Below are 20,143 nucleotides of genomic sequence, written 5' to 3'. Positions count from 1 at the left end.
CCCTGGGATTCTGGAGCAGAAGCTACAAAGGATCTGAAGCCAATTACACTCCCACAGAGAAGGAAATCCTGGCTGCCTGTGAAGGAGTTCAAGCTGCCTCAGAGGTGATTGACACGGAAGTGCAGCTTCTCCTGGCACCCCAACTGCCAGTGCTGGGGTGGATGTTCAAAGGAAAGGTTCCCTCTACCCACCACGCCACTGACACCACATGGAGGAAGTGGATTGCCCTCATCACGCAGCGTGCCCGTATTGACAACCCGAATCGCCCTAGGATTTTGGAGATAATTACAAACTGGCCAGAAGGTGAAGATTTTGGTCTCGCTGATGAAGACGAGCAGAAGCATGTGACCCGAGCTGAAGAAGCTCCACCGTACAACCAGCTGCCAGCAGATGAAACACGCTACGCCCTTTTCACCGACGGTTCCTGCAGCATTGTGGGGATGAACCGGAAGTGGAAAGCAGCCGTATGGAGCCCCACACGACAGGTTGCACAAGCTACCAAAGGAGAAGGTGGATCGAGTCACCTTGCTGAACTGAAAGCTGTTCAGCTGGCCTTGGACATTGCTGAGAGAGAGAAATGGCCAAAGCTCTACCTTTACACTGATTCGTGGATGGTAGCCAATGCTCTGTGGGGTTGGCTGGAAAGGTGGAAAAAGGCTGACTGGCAATGTAGAGGAAAACCAATCTGGGCTGCTGATGAGTGGAAAGACATTGCCACTCGGGTAGAGAAGCTACCCGTGAAAGTCCGTCATGTGGATGCCCATGTTCCCAAGAGTCAGGCTCATGATGAACACCTGCACAATGAGCAGGTATATCAGGCTGCACAGATAGAGGTGTCAAAGACAGACTTAGATTTGGAACACAAGGGAGAATTGTTCCTGGCTCAATGGGCCCATGATGCCTCAGGCCATCAGGGCAGAGATGCCACATATAAGTGGGCAAGAGACCGACGGGTTGATTTAACCATGAACACTATTTCTCAGGTTATCCATGACTGTGAGCCGTGCGCTGCCATCAGTCAAGCCAAGCCAGTGAAGCCCCTCTAGTATGGGGGGTGATGGTCCAAATATAAGTAAAGAGAGGCCTGGCAGATTAACTATATCACACTGCCTCAGACCCGCCAAAGCAAGCGCTACGTGCTGACCATGGTGGAAGCCACCACTGGATGGAGACCTACCCTGTGCCTCACGCTACTGCTCAGAACACCATCCTGGGCCTGGATAAGCAAGTCCTCTGGAGGCATGATACCCCTGGGAGAATTCAGTCAGACTACAGGACCCATTTAAAAAATAGCCTTATAAACACCTGGGCTAAAGAACATGGCATCGAGTGGGTGTACCATATTCCCTACCATGCACCAGCAGCTGGGAAAGTTGAGCGCTGCAATGGCCTGCTTAAAACCACCTTAAAGGCACTTGGTGGGGGGACTTTCAAGAACTGGGAGATCAATCTACCAAAGGCTACATGGTTAGTGAATACCCGAGGTTCCACTAACCGAGCAGGCCCTGGCCAATCTGAACCCTTGGGAACACCAGAAAGAGGTAAGGTTCCAGTAGTAAACTTGAGAGGTATTTTAGGAAAAACTGTTTGGGTGAACTCTGCCTCCAGCAAAGACAATCCTGTTCATGGGGTGGTTTTCGCTCAAGGACCAGGTTGCACTTGGTGGGTGATGCAAAAGGATGGAGAGAACCAATGAATACCCCAAGGAGACCTTGTTCTAGGGTGAACTATCTATGATACTGTGCCTGCAACTGCATGTATGTATATGATTTAAAAGTTTTAATTTGCTGTAGCATGTTGGCATGGGAAAAATTCGGGGTGGATAATGTTTGGGGCTGGGTTTTTTGTTCCAGTTTAAAGAATTTTTCCCATTAGTATGCTAATGGCGCCTGCCGGGTTACACCCATGCCCTTTTGAGACTCTAGACAAAGGGGTAGGTGGGGGCTGGCTTCCGTGGGGCGGGGGGGGGGGGGGGGGGGGGGGGGGCACTAATGCTGGGAAGAGGAGGACCAACCCCCCCCCCCCCTCTTCCCCCGGTTATAGCACACGCAGCCGGAACAGAGGGGAGTCAGACGAGACGCTCTGTGGTCAACTGCCCTGCATCTCCCCCGCTCCATCCTCCTACCTCTGAGGACACAGCTAATCACCTGGACACAAACGGTGAGGGAGGAGCCTGCTCCCACGCGAGACACAGCGCGGCCGCAGCCACCCAGCGCTGCCTTTCCGCCTCAGCACAACGGCTCTGCGCCTTCTGCCACGTGTTACACCACTGGGACTGAGCGCAGAGAGAGTTTGTCTGCAACTAAAGAAAGACTGGAACTGAGTTATCTGTTCTGTTTTGTTGGTAATTTTAATAACTGCTGTTGGTTGTGCTTGTACAGTTAAATATATATTAGTAAAAGAGCTGTTACTCCTACCCCCTTATCTTTGAGTCCTTGATTCAAACAATTATAATACTTAAAGGGAGTGGACTTAAATTCTCTATTTCAAAGAGGAGCTTCTGCCTTTATTGGCAGACACCTGTCCTTCAAACCAGGACAGATCTACATCTAGGGAAGGCCACCTGGTTAGTTAACACCCCAGGCTCTACAAGTCAAGCTGGCCCTGCCCAATCAAAACCTCCACATGCTGTAGAAGGGGTTCAAGTCCCTGTGATGCATATGAGGAATGTGTTAGAGAAGACAGTTTGTATTAGTCCTGCCTCAAGCAAAGGCAAACCCATGCATGGGATTGTTTTTGCTCAATGATCTGGGTGTACCTTGTGTGTAATGCAGAGGGATGGAGAAACACGTGTACTTCAAGGGGATTTGATTTTTGGATGAAAACAGTCTAATGTTGAATTGTATAATACTGGTTGCTGAATGAAACTGCCACTGTATGCTATAACTACCAAGGACAATGAGGATGGACTGCTCCATGTACACCAGTCATGAGTTCCCGATGCAACTTGTGATCAGCCAACAGCACACCAGCCCTCCTGCCCTGGAAGACATCCAGAATGGATAGAATCCACAGTCATGGACTAAATGAACTCAACAGACATCTTGGAGGAATGGCCATTGACTATAGAAATTATATTTGTGCTTGTGTATATTTATATATATGTATGTATATAGTTAGAAGGTGTAGGATTTGGGCATGAATATATGGTATAGATTAAGGGGTGGATAATGTCCTGGTTTCAGCCAGGATAGGGTTAATTTTTGCAGTAGCCAGGAGGGGTGCTTAGTTTATACCACCTCATTACCAGGGTGGGGGGAAACTGGGCTCCATGGTAATTGTCATTTGCCTATTTCTTATACATTATTAGTATTGTTGCTGTTACTGTTAGTTTCCTTATCTCATTGCTGTTTCCAGTAAACTGTTCTTATCTCATCACATGATCTTTGTTTTTTGTGCCTTCAGTTCTTCTCTCACGCCCCTGTAGGACAGAGGGGGATGGGAGAGTGAGGAAGCAGCATGCGGTTTGGAGTTTTTCAGTGGAAACACTAAATTGGGAAATACCATTCCTAAACCATGACAGAGGGAACACAACTAGGACAGCTGACCTGAATTGACCAAAGATATATTCCATATCATATTATGTCAGCTCAGATATAAAAGCTAAGACAATGGGGAAGAAGGGGGAACATTCCTTATTTATAGTGTTTGCCTTTGTGGAAAGATGGTTGGGGATAAAATTAGAGGAAACTGACAAGTTATATTCACATTCTGAAAGAAGCTATAAACAGTATGGAAATTATAGGCTAAAATACAGTTGCCGCTCCCTGGATAGAATGCAGTTGGCATGCTTGAAATCACTATGCTACGATAGTTCCCCACACTCACAATCTGCAACCATAGCACCTGCTAAAGGCAATGTAAAGGAGAGTGGAACAGGGTGGAACCAGACTGTTGAAATCCTTACAGGGAGGGGAACTCAATGGTACTTTGCAACTGATAAACCAAATTGCACCAGTCAACGAGGGGCGATAGGAAAAGATGTCCTGCTGCTGAGCCATCAACTGTGTTGAAATTGCTCTCCTCAGATGAGCTTGCTTCATTATAGCCTAATTGTAATATTAATGCATACTTCCATGCCACAGCTACCCACCTCCAAGGTACGACCACACTTCACTGGGCATGTGCTCTATATTTTTTTGACTGTATCTTTAAAAGCGAAGCAACAGAATTTTACTCTAATCAGTAAAACCACATGAATATGCGGAACGATGAAAGGAGACAAAGACCTCTGCTGCGGGCAAGGAAAAACTGTATAAAAATTGGGCTGACCAAGGTGCTTTTGTGAACATTGGGGCATCTGGAGCGGTAGAGTTCGGATCATAGCGTGTTCACCCAGCGCCGATCCCGGGCTCAGCGCTGCCCCTTTTTGATTGTAGCTATCGAGGACCGTATTTCGGTCACAAAATAAATAACGCTTATTTTGATCATATTTAATTCTGCTTGATCTCATTTTTATCTATAACATAGGGGATGAGAGTTTGTCTGTGTATTGCTTTGAATATGTTTTTGCCGTCAGAGACTATCACTGATAATCCTTGAACCTTAACCTATCACAATTTTATATTAATGAAGAGTGCTATTCCATAAACTGTTAGTGTGAGTCCTTCACAGGCACTGGCAGTGGGTAACATACTCAAATAAAAGGGGAGACCTGCTGAGGGGTCTCCCTTATGCTGTTGGTGTGTTTCCCTGGCTAAGACAATTGAGTCACCCTCCAATCCAGTTGGACTGTTTAGTGAAGGGTCCCCCCTAAGAGGATGCTGACAGACTAGTTGGGCACTGGGGTCTCAGCTTTCCTGGGGCGCTTACAGACAAATTAAATACTAAGCCTCCCTACACTAAAGGTTGAGGAAATCTCCCCTTTTCACGACAGCCTTCCAGAGCAACCGCTACATGTGCCCTGCTTCCCAGGAAGCGGCTGGATGGGAAGTAGAGAATAATTTTTTTTTTTTTTCTCTTTCCTTGTACACACAAAAACTTTCACTTTTGCGTTAGTAAACTGCCTTGTCTCAATGTATGAGTTGTTTTCCATCTTATTCTCTCTCCTCTGTCCAGCTGAGAAAGGGGAGTGACAGAGCACCTTGGTAGGTACATGGTATCCAGCCAAGGTCAACCCACCACACCCATAATTGTAATTGGTGAGTGATCTCTCCCCTTTCTTATCTCAACTCATGGTATTTTTCTCCCCATCCAGCTCAGGAGAAGGAGCAATAGTTGCTTAGTGAGCACCTGGCATTCAACCTAGGTCAATCCAGCACAATTAATTATCTAATTCAAGACTCTTGATACGTACATGCAGAAATTGTTGTTTTCAAAGCTAACAGAATTACCTCTACTCTATGCAAGTATTCAACCCATGAAATAATGTTAACAATTCATTAAAATAAGAAGCTGTGTATGTTTAAAGAAGCCACAATACTTTGCCCATAAAGCTCCAGAATAGCATGGACATTTCATATAACCCAAACAGAATGTTCAGAAACCATTACAGCTTTTTCTGCATTATATGAACCATAAACTCCTGAATTTTGAGGGCTATGAAAAATTTGTTTTTGTCCAGGGAAGTGATATGTAGAACTTTTCCCAATTCATCCAGCATTTCATTCTCTCAAGGCAACAGATAAAATTTTCTATCTAAATTTGTCACATGGTATTACTGAACTCCATAATTGCTGAGGTATTTGGAAAGCTTCTGAACTTAAGTTAGCTGCTATGCGTTTGAATATGCTTGAGTTACTTCCAGTTACAGATCTTATAATCAATCACACAATTTCCTTTTGCTAGACTGAATTTACCCACACTTCCACCCAGTTTACCCTCCCTCACAGGCAAAAACAACAGCTGTATTAACCACTGCTTTCCTGTTTACTATCAGCATGGTTAAGAAGTGTTAATTTTTGCTTATATCTGGACATTTAATCAACTAAACAAGGTATCCTTATTTTTCAAGTGAGATAAATTCACTTTCTGAATAGTTAGTCAGCAAAATTACATGCTTGCTTCCTGCTCTTCAGCCATACAGCCAAGAAAACTCATTGCTTGCCATCCTTAAGGTGGCCAAGTGGCAAATACTACCACCCAACTGTTCATAAATCCAACAAATTTCATTACAGACCAACACTGTACAGTATGTAAGTAATGAAGAAACTATGTACCAGTGACTCAAACTTTCGTTAGGACAAAGATGGTGTTTAATGTCCCTCTATTGTAACTTTTGGATGGCTCCAACACAGTGAAATGGCATAAGAACCATCTACTTACTGTCCTCAAGGACTGTACTAAATAGTTATGTAAAAGGCAAGTATCAGTTGCCCAACAAGAAAATATTTTCCATCAAGCATCATATAGAGCTCTTTGTAATAATTTTATTTTATAGGGAAATCTAAAAAACAGAAAGAATACAAATTGAATTGGTAAGTGGCATGATGATACCGATACATAAAAATTAAGATGTGCATTTTACATGGTGCGTCACTGTACTGACAAGTCCAAAACAGCATTAAAAAATTCTAAACAAACCTGCTGGAGCTACGAGATCTTCTTGAAGAGCTATAGCTTCTTGGGGGTGTTCTGGATATCTTCTCTTTCTTTTTTTTATCATCTCTCTCTTTTTCTTGCTCCTTCTTCTCTTTCTTCTCATCTTTCTCCTTTTCTTTGTCCTCTTTTTCCCCTCTGTCCTTATCTCCCTCCTTAATCATCTCTCTCTCCATCTCCCCCTCTTTCGTAATATCATCTTTTTCCTTGTTCTGGTCTACCGCTTCTCTGTCTTTTCCCTTCTCTTTTTTCTTTTCCCTGTCTCTATCCCTATCCTTGTCTCTAACTCTCTCTCGATCTTTATGCTGCTCTTTCTCTCTCTCCTGGTCCTTATCCTTGTCCTTATCCCTATTTCTCTCTTTATCTCGCTCTCTTTCCTTTTCTTTGTCTCTGTTCCAGTTTCTCTCCTTCTCTTTGTCTTGGTCTCTCTCCTTTTCCTTGGCCTTTTCTTTTTCCTTGACCTTTTCATTATCTCTTTTCTTGTCCCTGTGAAAAGCCAAACACAAATCCATTAATAATTTGAACTTTCCAATAAAAATTAAAAGTAACTCTTTAGCATACATTAATTGTTCAAGACAAAATATATGTTTCTGTTGAAAAATAGTAATTATTCAGAGTTTTGATTTGTCACCCCTGTTCACCATGTGGGAGAGGCTATACAGATAGGAAAAGTTTGGAAACCAGATTGTGGAAGAGGGAGAAAAAATAAAATCAAACTGTGATCATCAAAGTGACATCATTGCACTTTGAAATAATATGTCCTTTTCCCTCACAGCTATGTTACCATATATACATAAATTTTCTACATTTTATCAGGAGTGAGACAAACTACAATTTGTAAATCCATTCTTTACTAAATATGTGTACATGTAAAATGGACTGCAGATTAACCAACTCCATGTGAATAATGACAGCTGACTGGACTGAAGTCTCTCTTCTACTGTGTTCTCTCACAATATCTTTTAACTGCTTGGAAATCCAACATCAATTAATACACAGAAACAAAAAAAAACTGGGATAAAATTTTACCACATTCCCTCAAAAGGTAAATGTAAGGTAAAAAATTCAACCAAGACAATTTGACTATCTGTAATGCCATTATGAATTTGAAAATCATTGAAAAATCAGTAAGACCATAAAAACAGAAGCAAGGTAACAGAACAAGCCAGCTTCTTCGTGATAGGGAGAATTATACATGTTCATAAAAAGTGAGAAAAAATCCACTGGATGTTTTAGTAGACAAGCCAAATAAAATTTAATCATAGAATTATGGAGTATACTGTGTTGGAAGAGATCCACAAGGATTATCAAAATCCAGCTCCTTGCCCTGCACAGCACCATCCCCAAGAATCACACCATGTGCCTGAGCGCATTGTCCAAATGCTTCTTGAACTCTGTCAGGCTTGGTGCTGTGACCACTTCTCTGGGGAACCTGTTCCAGTGCCCAACCACCCTCTGGGTGAAGAACCTTTTCCTAATATCAAACCTAAACCTCCCCTGACAAAGCTTCATGCTGTTCCCTTGGGTCCTGTCACTGGTTACCAGAGAGAAAAGATCAGTGCTTGCCCCTCCGCTTTGTGAGCAAACTGCAGATCATGATGAAGTCTTCCCTCAGTCTCCTCCAGGATGAACAAGCCAAGTGACCTCAGCTGGTCCTTGTATGGCTTTCCCTCTAAACCCTTCATGATCTTCATAGCCCTCCTTTGGATGTTCTCCAGTAGATTTATATATTTTTTACATTATGGAGTCCAAAAGTACACACAATTATATCACAGCTTTGGCTGGATGTCTTGGGGATGGTTCTTTTTATCCCATATCCATTTTTGGTTTTGTCTTTTGTTTTGCATCTGGGGTGGTCGCTGTCGCCGCCCCCCCCCCTCCCCCCCCCATCCCTCCAGCTCCAGGAGTATTGTGATGGGTGAGAACCAGCCCAGGATTTCCTGCGAGAGTTGGGGACGAGGGGTGGTTGCTTCCTCTTCCGGTGGGGCGATTTGGTCTCCATTGCCACGTGGTGGCCTCTCTCTGAGGAGAGATACAGTTGCTGTTTGGCTTTTTTTTCCCCTTTCCCTTTGGCACTGTGATTGGAGCTTACTGGCTTGATTCTCTGCTCCTCTGCTGTTTGGGAGCCCAGAGCCAGTGCGCGCTGCTCTGGGACCCAGGACCACTCTGTTCTCTGCTGGGGGCTACCTCTCCCTCTGCAAAACCTGACCCAGGGACCAGCCATTGATGCCTTAAGATCCAAGTTTTCTGTTCTGCTTGGGTGTGCTTTCCGTTGTGCTTTAGACTGATAAAGGCGAAATAGTCCAATTCCCAGCTATGGACTCAAGGACAGTTTCTTCAGACTCCAGACCAAAAGTATAAACAATGTGAGAAGAGGAGGGCAGGCCAGCCAGGAGAAGAGGAGGAGAATACCTTACAATTTGAGTCCGGCCCCGGTCTCGCCGAGGGCGAATCAGATGGGCCACTGCTGTACAGGTTAAACGGCGCCCAAGACAGAGAGCTAAAGCTGCTCCAGCAGGGCGTGCTGCTGTCGGAGCTGCGCGGCTGCTGGGTGCGGCTCTGCAGCAACCCCAGCATGCCGCAGGTGCGCGACTGTCGTGGCTGCCCCGCGCTATGCGGGCCCGTGTCCCCCTCCGTGCTGCTGGACGGCTGCTGCAACTGCCTGCTGGCGCTGGCCGGTTAGCAGCTCCACACTCACCGCACCCACCGCACTACCCACTGCGGGGGTCTACTTGTAAGTCACCAGCTGGGTCATCATCAAAGCCTGTCTCAAGGTCTCCTTTGCCCCCTACTTCTAGAGTCTCCCTGGTATCAAGCCAGATCTCGAGTTGTCTGGGCTCAGCAGAAGCAAAACAGTAACAACTGGAACCCGGTGGGTGACATTGACTGGCTAACTCATCCACAAACTTTGGAACTTAATCCCCAATATGTAATTAAATAATTCTACTTTGTATTTAAATTTAGTACTATAATATATGGCTAGATTTCTTGGTTAAAGAATACCAGTCAGATATTGTTTACTGTTCTTGCATAAGTTGCTGCCATAATCTTTAGGTATCACTGTGAAATTTGCCAATTTCTGAAAGACGTGATTGTGAGTTCTAACTTATGGAGGTGGAGCAAAGGCCACAGGTACACGAACGACAGTGAGCCTCTGTTAGAGATGTTGTGCCTTTCACTCACCCAGGCAGACTAAATTAGCTGCAGTGAGGCTGTCCTGTGCTATGGGCTGTTCCTCCCCTCCTCTCCTGGGAGCAGTCTGGCAGGAGGGGTAGGAGAAGGGTCAGAGCCACAGAGCTCAGAACAGCAGGGCTGGGCCAGCACTGAAACAAAATGAGCCTAAGAGGGAATGCACAGAGACTCAGGGCTTGTGGGGTACTGTTAGTGCTCCCCCTGGCCTGTCAAATAGGGCAGCACTGCAGACTCTGGTTTGAGGTATTTATCTGCAGCAACTTTATGAGAGCAAACATAGTGGACGTGTCTCATCTCATCAGATAAACATTAGATTCTGCAGTTTGTAAGATGTTTCTGTGCTGTAGATGTGGATGTATGTTTGAGGTGAGCACCTGAATCTGCTGATGTTTGCACTAGCTCTGGGTCCCATCTGGGGTGCTGTCTGGTGGAAGATCTCTGTCTCATGAGCGGGTCCCAGGGGAGACACCTCAGCTGCAGATGCAGCTTGTGGCAAGCAGAGCATTGGATATTTATTAGGACATATTTTCTGCATCTCAATTACCCATTGGGGATCACCCATTTTAGGTGATTCCTTTTATGTGCCTGGAATGAAAAGATTAAATACAAAATTTTCTAACAGTTTGTAGCTGCCTGGTGCAGCAGACTGGGATGCAAAAGTCTAAAAGAAAAGATGTTTTGATAAACATCTAATGCTCTCCTGATATATTAATTACTTCAGGATTAAGAAAGGCTTTGCTCCTGAACAATTTTGACAACAAAGACAAATGTAAATGATGACGTATTTTGGGGAATTTCTCTTCTATGTTTCTACTCTGTGTTTAATTGCTGTTCTTCTTTATATCATATAGTATTTGATTATGTAAAATATTTTTCTTGCTAAATTGCTTATTATTATTAAGTTTATTAGGATGTATTTGTTATTAGATATTTGTCCTATGTTAGACATTTATATTATTATTATAAGAAATTGATCAGTTATTAAGTTTCTGTTCTTAGTGAAATTTAGAATAGAGACTTCACAAGGTAGTAGAGGCTTTGTCAAGCCTCTAAAGGGGGAAAATGATGCCTTAAGATCCAAGTTTTCTGTTCTGCTTGGGTGTGCTTTCCATTGTGCTTTAGACTGATAAAGGCGAAATAGTCCGATCCCAGCTATGGACTCAAGGACAGTTTCTTCAGACTCCAGACCAAAAGTATAAACAATGTGAGAAGAGGAGGGCAGGCCAGCCAGGAGAAGAGGAGGAGGACACCTTACAATTTGAGACTATTAATTGGATGGTGGACTCCTATATGTAAATGGGCTGAAGTCTATAAAAATGGGAAATCATGCGACCAAGCCCTCTTTTACTTCCATCTTGGAGCCACTCAGGCAGGGCAGGGGCCACGCTGTGGCACTGTACTGCCAGGGTGTGGCCTTTGCAGGCCTTTCAATAAATACCCATTTTATTTCCCCTAACTCTGTGTGATCTCTGTTCCAGCTCTTAAAGGCAACACCATGGCTGGTGAGCTACCCAGGGGAGTGATCCCTCACCCAGCCCCGCTGCTCTCTGCTGCATTCAGAACTTGATACACTGTAGCCTGACACCTGAACACCCCACAGTTTCAGGCACGGCCCCGGAGTCTCTGTTACACTTTGCTTGCTACCTCCGAGTGAGGCAGCCCCTGCTGTCCCAGACATCGCTCTGAGGTTCCCGCTGCAGCCCATTTCACCATCTATATGCCCGTCATCACCACGTGAGAGATGCAGCTGAGCTCACGCCACAGCGCCCCCTGCAGCTGCCCTGCCCATCTGGGAGCCAACAGCATCCCTGCTGGCTGTGACCATAACTACACCAAAGGGGAAGGTGCCTGACAGCCGAGAGAAGGCCGTTACTGGGTTTCTGGTTTTGTTTGTTGTTGCTGCCATTGTTGTTGTTGTTTGTTTTCCTTGTTATACATATACATTCTAATAAAGAGCTGTTATTCCTTTTCCCATATCTTTGCCTGAAAGCCCCTTAATTTCAAAGTTATAATAATTCAGAGATAAGTGGGTCATATTTTCCATTCCAAGGGAGGTTCTCACCTTTCTTGGCAGACACCTGTCTTTCAAACCAAGACACTGGAAGATTACATTCTGGTAAAGGATTATTTGGAAGCATGAGACCCTAAACCATCTTTCTAACAAAGGAGACACATGACTCCTAGACCTGCCTCTAGGATATTTATACACACAGCCCCCAGCTTTTTTCATCGGAACAAGTGTTTAGCTACGAATAAATAGTAGGGTTGTTTCACGGCCTGTGACCTGAAGACTTTGGTTCCCATCAGGTTTTCACAAATACCTCTTTGGATGTCTCACATAGGAAATGTAAGATCATTAAGATGAAAGAACAGCACACAGTTCCAGCAATAGCAAGGGGTTTCACAATGACCCAAGACTTTATCACAGAGATTTCATTGGATTTGGCCCTTCCAGTGAGCAGATCTCAGGAAGCTCCAGACAACAGCAACAGAGTCAAAAGGACCCATCAATGATGCCCAGCTATGTAGCTTACTTCCTAACTGTTCCCACTGAGGTCCACAAATCTGCAGTTCTATTTCCCACAAAACTTTTCTCCTCAGAAAACAACTGCACAACCTAAGTATGAAGCTCCCTTTAAATGAGCCAGGGAATTAAAGAGATGAAACAGAAAGAAAAGTACCAAGGCTTCTATTCATTAAACTACTTTTACAGTCACTTCTGTTTTGTGAATATTTACTATTTTACTCCGCAGAAAGTTACATTATCATCCAAGGAGATAAAGGAATTATTTTGTTGGAATTTCACAGATCAATAATTAGATAATCAGACTTAAAAATTAATGGACTAGGAAAAATATAGGTGAATTAGATGCTGAAATGTGAATATGTTACATAATAGACATATACATTTGTGCTTACAGCAGTGTATGGCCAATATGAAATAGCCAAAGTCAAAAATAAAATTTTGTGTACAAAAACTTTATACATGTTCTCAGAATGCAGGATCAAGTTCAGCTTGAATCCAAAGTACAACTGTTGACAAGGTTGAAGAAACATCATCCACTTTTTTTGTAGCACAGACTACATAGAACATACCTAATTAATTGGTTAAAGTCTGAGAACTGTTACCTACTTTCAATCAGCTTGTTGTTGGTATAAATGCATACTAGACTTTGATATCAAAGTTTAGGTACCTCAGGGTTGTGATTTAACCCCTGAAGTCACCATATGAATTACTATGAAAAAAATTATATCACAGACAAAACCAGTACACTGAGAACAAAAAAAACCTTACTTTCTATTCTTTTGTTCCACAAACAAAGCCTTGGGACAGGTTAAATCATTTAGAGATTCCATCCTTTGCCATCACCTCAAAGATTTGTTAGATTTTTTTCAAAAACTTTGTACTATATGCTAAGATGAACAGTATAATTTCTAAGGAATGGAACTCACCGAGAATGAGAGTGACTTCTTGATCTCCACCTTTCCCTAGATCTAGACAGTTTTTTCAGGGGACTTCTGGATATGCATCTGTCCTTATGTCTTGAGAGTGATCTGTTGCCAGATCTACTTCTATATGAATGTCAGAAGAAAAATACTTTAATATTGAAACTTCATAAAAATTAGGTCAACCAAGAAGGAAAAAAAACCCCCACATAAATCTTGCATCACTACATAAAATTATATAGTTACACCTCAGTAATATACTGCCTATCAACATTTTTGTAAAATTGGATACTTTAAGCTTCACCAGGTGCATATGCTCTCCTTTGAAACAATGCACCATTTAAGTAATACTCATGTACTCCTGGTAATAATATCGGATGACAGCAGAGACAACACCTGCATGCTGTGTGACCAGCTGGATGATCTTCTCAGCCTGCTGGCAGAGCTTAAAGAGGAAGTGGAGAGGCTGTAGAGTATCAAGGAGTTTGAGAGAGAGATTGGTGGAGTCGCACCCTGCCATCCCTGAAAAAAATGCAGCGGATGGAAACTCAGCAAGAGTCAGAGAAGCCCTGACCCTCTCACCATCAGGCAAAAGGAGACTTAAAAGATGAGGGGGAATGAAAACAGGTCTCTGCTCAGGAGGTATGAGAATCCCCTTTCAGCCTCCCTCACGTTCCCAGGTACCCTTAAAGAATAGGTATGAGGCTCTGGAACTTGAGGATCAGGCAGATGATAGTGAAGATCTATCTGAGGGGCTGACCAGAACAAGTCAGTCAACCAGACAGATCACAACTACAGGTATTAAGAAAGAAAGAAGGGTAATTGTAGTGGGTGACACCCTTCTGAAAGGAACCAAGGACCTGGTATACCAACTGGACCCATCCCACAGAAAAGTCTGCTGCCTCCCTGGGGCCTGGGTAACGGATATTGCCAGAAGACTCCTTGGACTGATTCAGCCCTCTGATTATTCCCCACTGTTGGCTGCCCAGGTTGGCAGCAACGAGGTTGATGAGAAAAGTCCTAGGGCAATCAAAAAGGACTTTAAAGCATTGGGACAGCTGGTTGACGGGACAGGAGCACAGGTGGTGTTTTTCTCAATTCCTTCAGTAGCAGGGAAGAATGTTAAAAAGAACAGGATAACCCACCTGGTCAACACACGTCTCAAAGATCAGTGCCATTGGTGGAATTTCATCTTTTTTGATCATGAAGTGGTTTATAAAACACCAGGCCTTCTGGAAACAGATGGGGTTCCCCTGTCTAGCAAGGGCAAAAGGATTCTAGTCTGTGAGTTGGCAGGGCTGATTGAGAGGTCTTTAAACTAGGTTTGAAGGAGAGAGGGGAAAAGACCAGGCTCGGCAGAGATGAGTTAAGGGGTGGCATGACAGTGCTGGGGGTGAAATTTATAGCCCAGCTGTAGTGCATCTAGACCTTGCTGGCTCTGGAGTGTGCTGGCCATGCTGGAACACACTTGCAGTCTTATGGGAATGAGCCATGGACTCCTAAGCTAATAAAAGCCAACAGGGAAACACCAGAAAATTATCTCAAATTAATTAAGGGGTCTTCCTCTAGGAAGGCAACACACCTAACAGCCTAGCTGAGGTTCCTCTACACCAATGCACACAGCATGGGCAATGAACAGGAGGCATTAGAAGCCAGCATGCTGCTAGAAAGCTGCAACCTTGTTGCCATTACTGAAACTTGGTGGGATGAATCCCATGACTGGAGTGCAGCTATCTATGGCTAAAGGCTGTTCAGAAGAGACGGGGAGGAAGGAGAGGCAGATGGGTTGTCTTCTACATCAAGAAGCAGATTGAATGTGAAAAATTGTCTCTGAAGAATAGCCATGAGCAGGTAAAACAACTCAAACAATTCCCTATTTTGCAAAGTTATCAGTGGTGAACTAAGAGGGGGTATCATGCTGCTTTTGGTGTTGAATTATGCTACAGTAAGTCTGACTCATAAATCCCAAAGTTAAACATCCTGATATGGAGGTGAAGATGTGGCAGATATGGTAAAGTATCCTTAGCAAAAAATGCTAAGCTGGCACAGTTGACCTGGAGATATATGACTGACAGTCAATCACTTTATACTATAAAAGTTCAATCCCACTTTCAAATGGCAGGTTCTTCTAACACACCCTTTCTTGGAGTGTGTATGAAGATTCCTCTCTTGGGTGAGGGTGCCCCTCAAGGTTACTCCTCGAGGCTGAAAGAGCAAGCCCAGAGTTGTTGGTATGGGTGAGTAACATGAATCTCTAGTTAAAAATTGGGTGGGTTTGGTAGCTTTAACATAACCACTTCAATATAGTACACAATACTATACTACCAGTTTTAGCTTCTATAATCTGTAGTAAATAATTCTGATTAAGATATTTTTGTTCAATCATTTATTATAATAAATAATTCATATATATATATATATATATATATATATATTTGTGTTGGGGGTTGAGTGTTTTTCTATTACTGTGTCAATTGAAAGAATTTTTCCCATTATCATACCAATGGAGCTGGCCGGGTTACACCCAGGATCTCTGATGACTCTAGACAAAAGGGGTCAGTGGGAACAGCTCCCGGAGGGGCCTCTGAGGCTTCCGGGGGGGGGGGACACGACGACGACGACGACTCGTGTTTCTGACGAGCAGGGAGGAGGACGCCCGGCTCTTCAGCCCACACGGCCGAGCACAGGAGAGCCAGATCCTCTGTGATCACCTGCCCTGCATCTGCCCCGTTCCAGCCTCCTGCCTCTGCGGACACAGCTGATCACCCGGACACAAATGGTGAGCGAGGAGCCGCCTGCTCCAGCCCGTTTCCCGCCCGAGACCGGCGTGGTCGCTGCCGCCCCCTCCCGCCTGCGCTCCCGTTTGCCCTTGGCAGCTCCGGGCTGGGACTAAGCACAGAAACAGCGTACTTGCATCTAAAAGGACTGACACCGAGTTATCTATTCTGTTCTGTTAGCAATTTTAACAACTGCTGTTGTTTTCTGCTTGTACGGTTAGATATACTAGTAAAAGAGCTGTTATTCCCACCCCCTTATCTCTGCCTCAGAGTCCTTGATTCAAACAATTATAATACTTGGGGGGGAGTGGAACCCAAGTCTCTATTTCAAAGGGAAACTTCTGCCCTTAGTGGCAGACACCTGTCCTTTCAAACCAGGACAATTTGCCATCCTTAATCCCACAGGACAAAGTTGTACACAGGTTCAATTACACCTTTATAATTCTTTAGACCTAAACCGTTGACAAAGTCTGGGGCTAAGATTGGATCCAGCCACACTCAGGCTCTTCTCGGAGAAAGAGTTTAGAAAGCAAGGCAGTCTTTTCTGCACCTTATGACTCAATGGGAAGGCTTCTCTAATAAACTTTGTCTGAAGCTCCCACTCCACCTATGACACCAACATCTGCTGGGAAAATAGCACAGCAAGCTTTAGGCAGTCCAAGAGACTCCTGAAATGCATGGAGGATAACTTCTTGAGCCAGGTAATAGCCCTACCAGAGGGGATGCAGTACTGGATCTGTTGGTCACCAATGTAACTGAGCTAATTGGGGACATCAACATTAGAGGCAGCCAGGGCTGCAGTGATCATACACTGGTGGAGTTCATAGTCCTGAGGGATATGGATCAGGTAAGGAGCAGTTAGGTCCCTGAACTTTAGGAAATCAAACTTCCAGCTCTTCAGGGAGACAGTCAGTGGGATCTCCTGGGAGACTGTCCTCAGGCACAAGGGAGTGGAACAGACCTGGCAGACATTTAAAGAAGCCATCCATAGAGTGCAAGAGCTAGTGATTCCCAGGAAAAAGAAATCAGGCAAGAAAGGCAAGAGACCAGCATGACTGAGTGGGGAACTGCTGGTCAAACTAAAGGGAAAGAAGCAAATGCAGACAGTTGAAGCTACGACTGGTGACCTGGGAAGACTATAGGCAGAATACAGTTGTGTAAGGATAGGGTGAGGAAGGCCAAGATGAAGCTGGAACTGAACCGGGTAAAGGACACAAAGAACAACAGAAAGGGCTTCTACAGGTATGACAACCAGAAAAGGAAGTCAAAGAATGTGTAAGCCCCCGATAAACAATGCTGGTAAACTGGTAACAATGGATGAGGAGAAGGCTGAGGTACTTGACAGCTTCTTTGCCTCAGTCTTCAATGGCAACCCCTCTTCCCACACCTCTTGAGTGGATGAACAGCAGAATGGGGACTGGGGGAGCAAAGTCCCTCTCACTGTAAGTAAAGATCAGGTTCATGACCATCTGAGAAACCTGAATGTACATAAGTCTTCCCCCCTACCACAGAAGACCTTATCTGTTCTATCCATCAGCTGGTGCAATAGCTCCAGGCATTCTCCCCCTCATATGAATTGGTGAGATAACCCCGGCTTATCCAGTAAGGAGTTACCTCTGACACCACATGGGATAGAATAAATATCTTGCCTTGAGAGCAGGATGTAAGGAGAGAAGCTGGAATTTCTCACTCACAGACAATTCACTTGACAAACTATAAAAGCTACACAAACTTTCACAATGTCAGAAATCTCCTACACACACCCTGGAAACACGTAGGACTTGTCTCCAAAGTTTGGGCGCAAACTTTGTAGTTACTTTTCCAGGAATTGAGTGAAAGGAGTCTATGTGTACTCCATCATCAATTTGGTGGTAAGCTGCATTGACTCCTAACTTATACTATTTCTTCACTAGCTGTAATATAGGTACATTTTATCGTACACTGTATTTTATCTACTAGTAGTTATTTTTGTTTTATCCTGTGTAGTAAGTAGTATATTTAAAGTCTTATGTCTGTTAGTATTGTGTCTATTCAATAAATAATTCATTTTAAAATAGACCTAATTGGCCATTCTTAAGAACTTGGGAGCCAGAACCATTTGAGGTACAGGCCGCCTCAAAAAGATCTACGACCAGAAATCTGACTCGAAGGCAGGACTTGTCTAAACTCTCATCTCCACTTGCAAATGAGACTCTGGCATGACATAAATAGTGTGGAATAAGGAGTGGATACAGTTCTGGTTTCAGGTGGGACAGAGTTCATTTTCTTCTCAGTATCTGGCACAGTGCTGTGGTTTGGATTCCATATGAGAATAATGTTGAAACACACTGATGTTTTGGCTGTTGCTAAGTAGTGCTTAACCTAAGACAAGGGCTTCTTCAGTGTCTCATGCTCTGCCAGTGAGGAGGTGCACAATAAACCATGAGGGAGCATAGCTGGGACAACTGGCCTGAACTGGTCAAAGCGATTTTCCATACCATGGAACATCATGTTCAGTATATAAACTGGGGGAAGTTGGCCATGAGCCACCAATCAGTGGTTGGGGACAGGCTGGGCATTGGTCAGGTGGTGAGCAATTGTATTGTGCATCACTTATTTCTCTTGGGTTTTATTCCTCTGTCTCCCTCTGTCCCGGGTTGATGTTATGACTAACTCCTCTCCCTGCCCCCGCCATGGAGCTGCCGGCTGCTGTGGCAGCCCCTCCCCCCGGCTGCTTTGCTAGGCTGCTTCCTTCTGCTTGCCCCCAGCTTGCTTCTTTCTGCCCCCGGCTTGCTACCCTGCTGGCTACCCCGGCTGCCCCTCTTCCTCTCTACCTTCTCATCCCAAAGATTTGCACCGGCTCCAGAGGAGATGGATCTGAACCTCAGAGACTGCCTCTGGAAGTCTGCCAAAGAAGCTCTGCCGCCCTTCCCAGCAAAGATCAACAGAGTTCGTCTCTCTCTCTCGGTGAAATTTTTTTTTGGTCATCTGGTTCTGTGCTGGGAAGTGTTTCTCTTGTCTTTTGTTAATAAATAAGTTTTTTCCACTTTCCCCAGAAGAAAATTCTTTCCGAGCCCGGGGGGGGGGGGGTGTGGGGGGGGGTCCTTTGGAGGTCTTTCCCCAAATTTGTCCTGAACTCGGACACCCTCTTATTGTAATTACATTTTTAAAGTATTGTTGATTGTTGATTTTGTTGTCATTATTATTATTATTGTTATTATTATTATGTTTTACTTTTTTTTCTCTTATTAAACTGTTTTTATCTTGGCCATGGGTTTTATCTTTTTCTGATTCTCCTCCACATCCCACCAGGGAGGGAGGGGTGGAAGGGAGCAAGCAGTTGCATGGTACTTAGTTCCGCCTGGGGTTAATCCACAACACAGCATGTTCTCAAAACTGACAGTAACAGTGGTAAAATCACTTTAATTATCAACAATTGTTTAAAGGACAGATTTTCTGCAAGAAAAAGAAATCCAAATTTATCTCCTACAAATCTATTAGATTTGCATCAGTAAAAAATAGCACTGATTACTGCAGCTACACAAAACAGACTGTTTTTCAGTTGTCTTGAGTTAGAGAAGATAAGCAAGCAATAAATAATTGAACAAATTATTATTCTTGCATTAAAAAAGTACCCAATGTTTTGGTGTCATTATATAACACTTACAGTGTAACATTGTTACAAAACACAAGCACTGGAAAATAAGATGATTACTGACAGAGCAGATTGTGCCTGACAAATTTAGTGGCCTTCTACAATGGGCTTACAGCAGTTGTGGATGTAGGAAGAGTGACTGATGTCATCTACCTGGACTTGTACAAAGGTCCCTTGGGAAAATGTTTTTGTAGGTGCTGGGGTCCATCAGTGCTTGTCACTTTTTAAACATCGCCTCCTAAGGTCATAGGAGCAGGCAATTCCTAAACATCAAAAGTCAAGCAGGCCAGGCAGAAGGCTGACTTGGCTGAACAGGAATCTTCTCTTTAAAATAAGGCAAAAAAGGAAGGTGTATGCCCAGTGGAAGCAAGGTCAGGTGACATGGGAAGAATACAGAGATGTTGCTTGGCAGTGTAGGGAGAAAATCTGTATGGTAAAGCTCAACTGGAGTTGAAGCTGCCAGAACTGTGGGGGATGATAAAAAGAGATTTTTCAAATATAATAATAGAAATAGGCAGTGTAACAATAACATCGGCCTGTTACATGATGAGGATGG

At 44.1% G+C, this 20,143-nt stretch overlaps 1 protein-coding gene across 3 annotated transcripts in view; it reads right to left on the bottom strand.

Moving 5' to 3' along the window:
* LOC306816719 (uncharacterized protein) overlaps positions 1–20,143 on the bottom strand; it is an 82,852-nt gene that overhangs the window by 18,601 nt on the left and 44,108 nt on the right. For all 3 annotated transcript variants that reach the window (XR_013777762.1, XR_013777763.1, XM_079333152.1), the window contains exons 8-9: positions 13,183–13,302; positions 6,523–7,023 (exon numbers count right to left, since the gene is read on the bottom strand). Coding sequence is in view for 1 of the 3 variants with exons in the window: in XM_079333152.1 (XP_079189278.1) it covers positions 6,523–7,023; positions 13,183–13,302 (621 nt within the window). In the remaining 2 variants the exon portion in view is untranslated. The remainder of the gene's footprint in view (positions 1–6,522; positions 7,024–13,182; positions 13,303–20,143) is intronic.

This window comes from Erithacus rubecula, assembly GCF_903797595.1.
Source record: "Erithacus rubecula genome assembly, contig: SUPER_W_unloc_7, whole genome shotgun sequence".
NCBI classification, from domain to species: Eukaryota; Metazoa; Chordata; class Aves; order Passeriformes; family Muscicapidae; genus Erithacus; species Erithacus rubecula.
The sequence above is the reverse complement of the archived record's forward strand: the minus strand, read 5'-3'. Positions and strand labels throughout refer to the sequence as shown.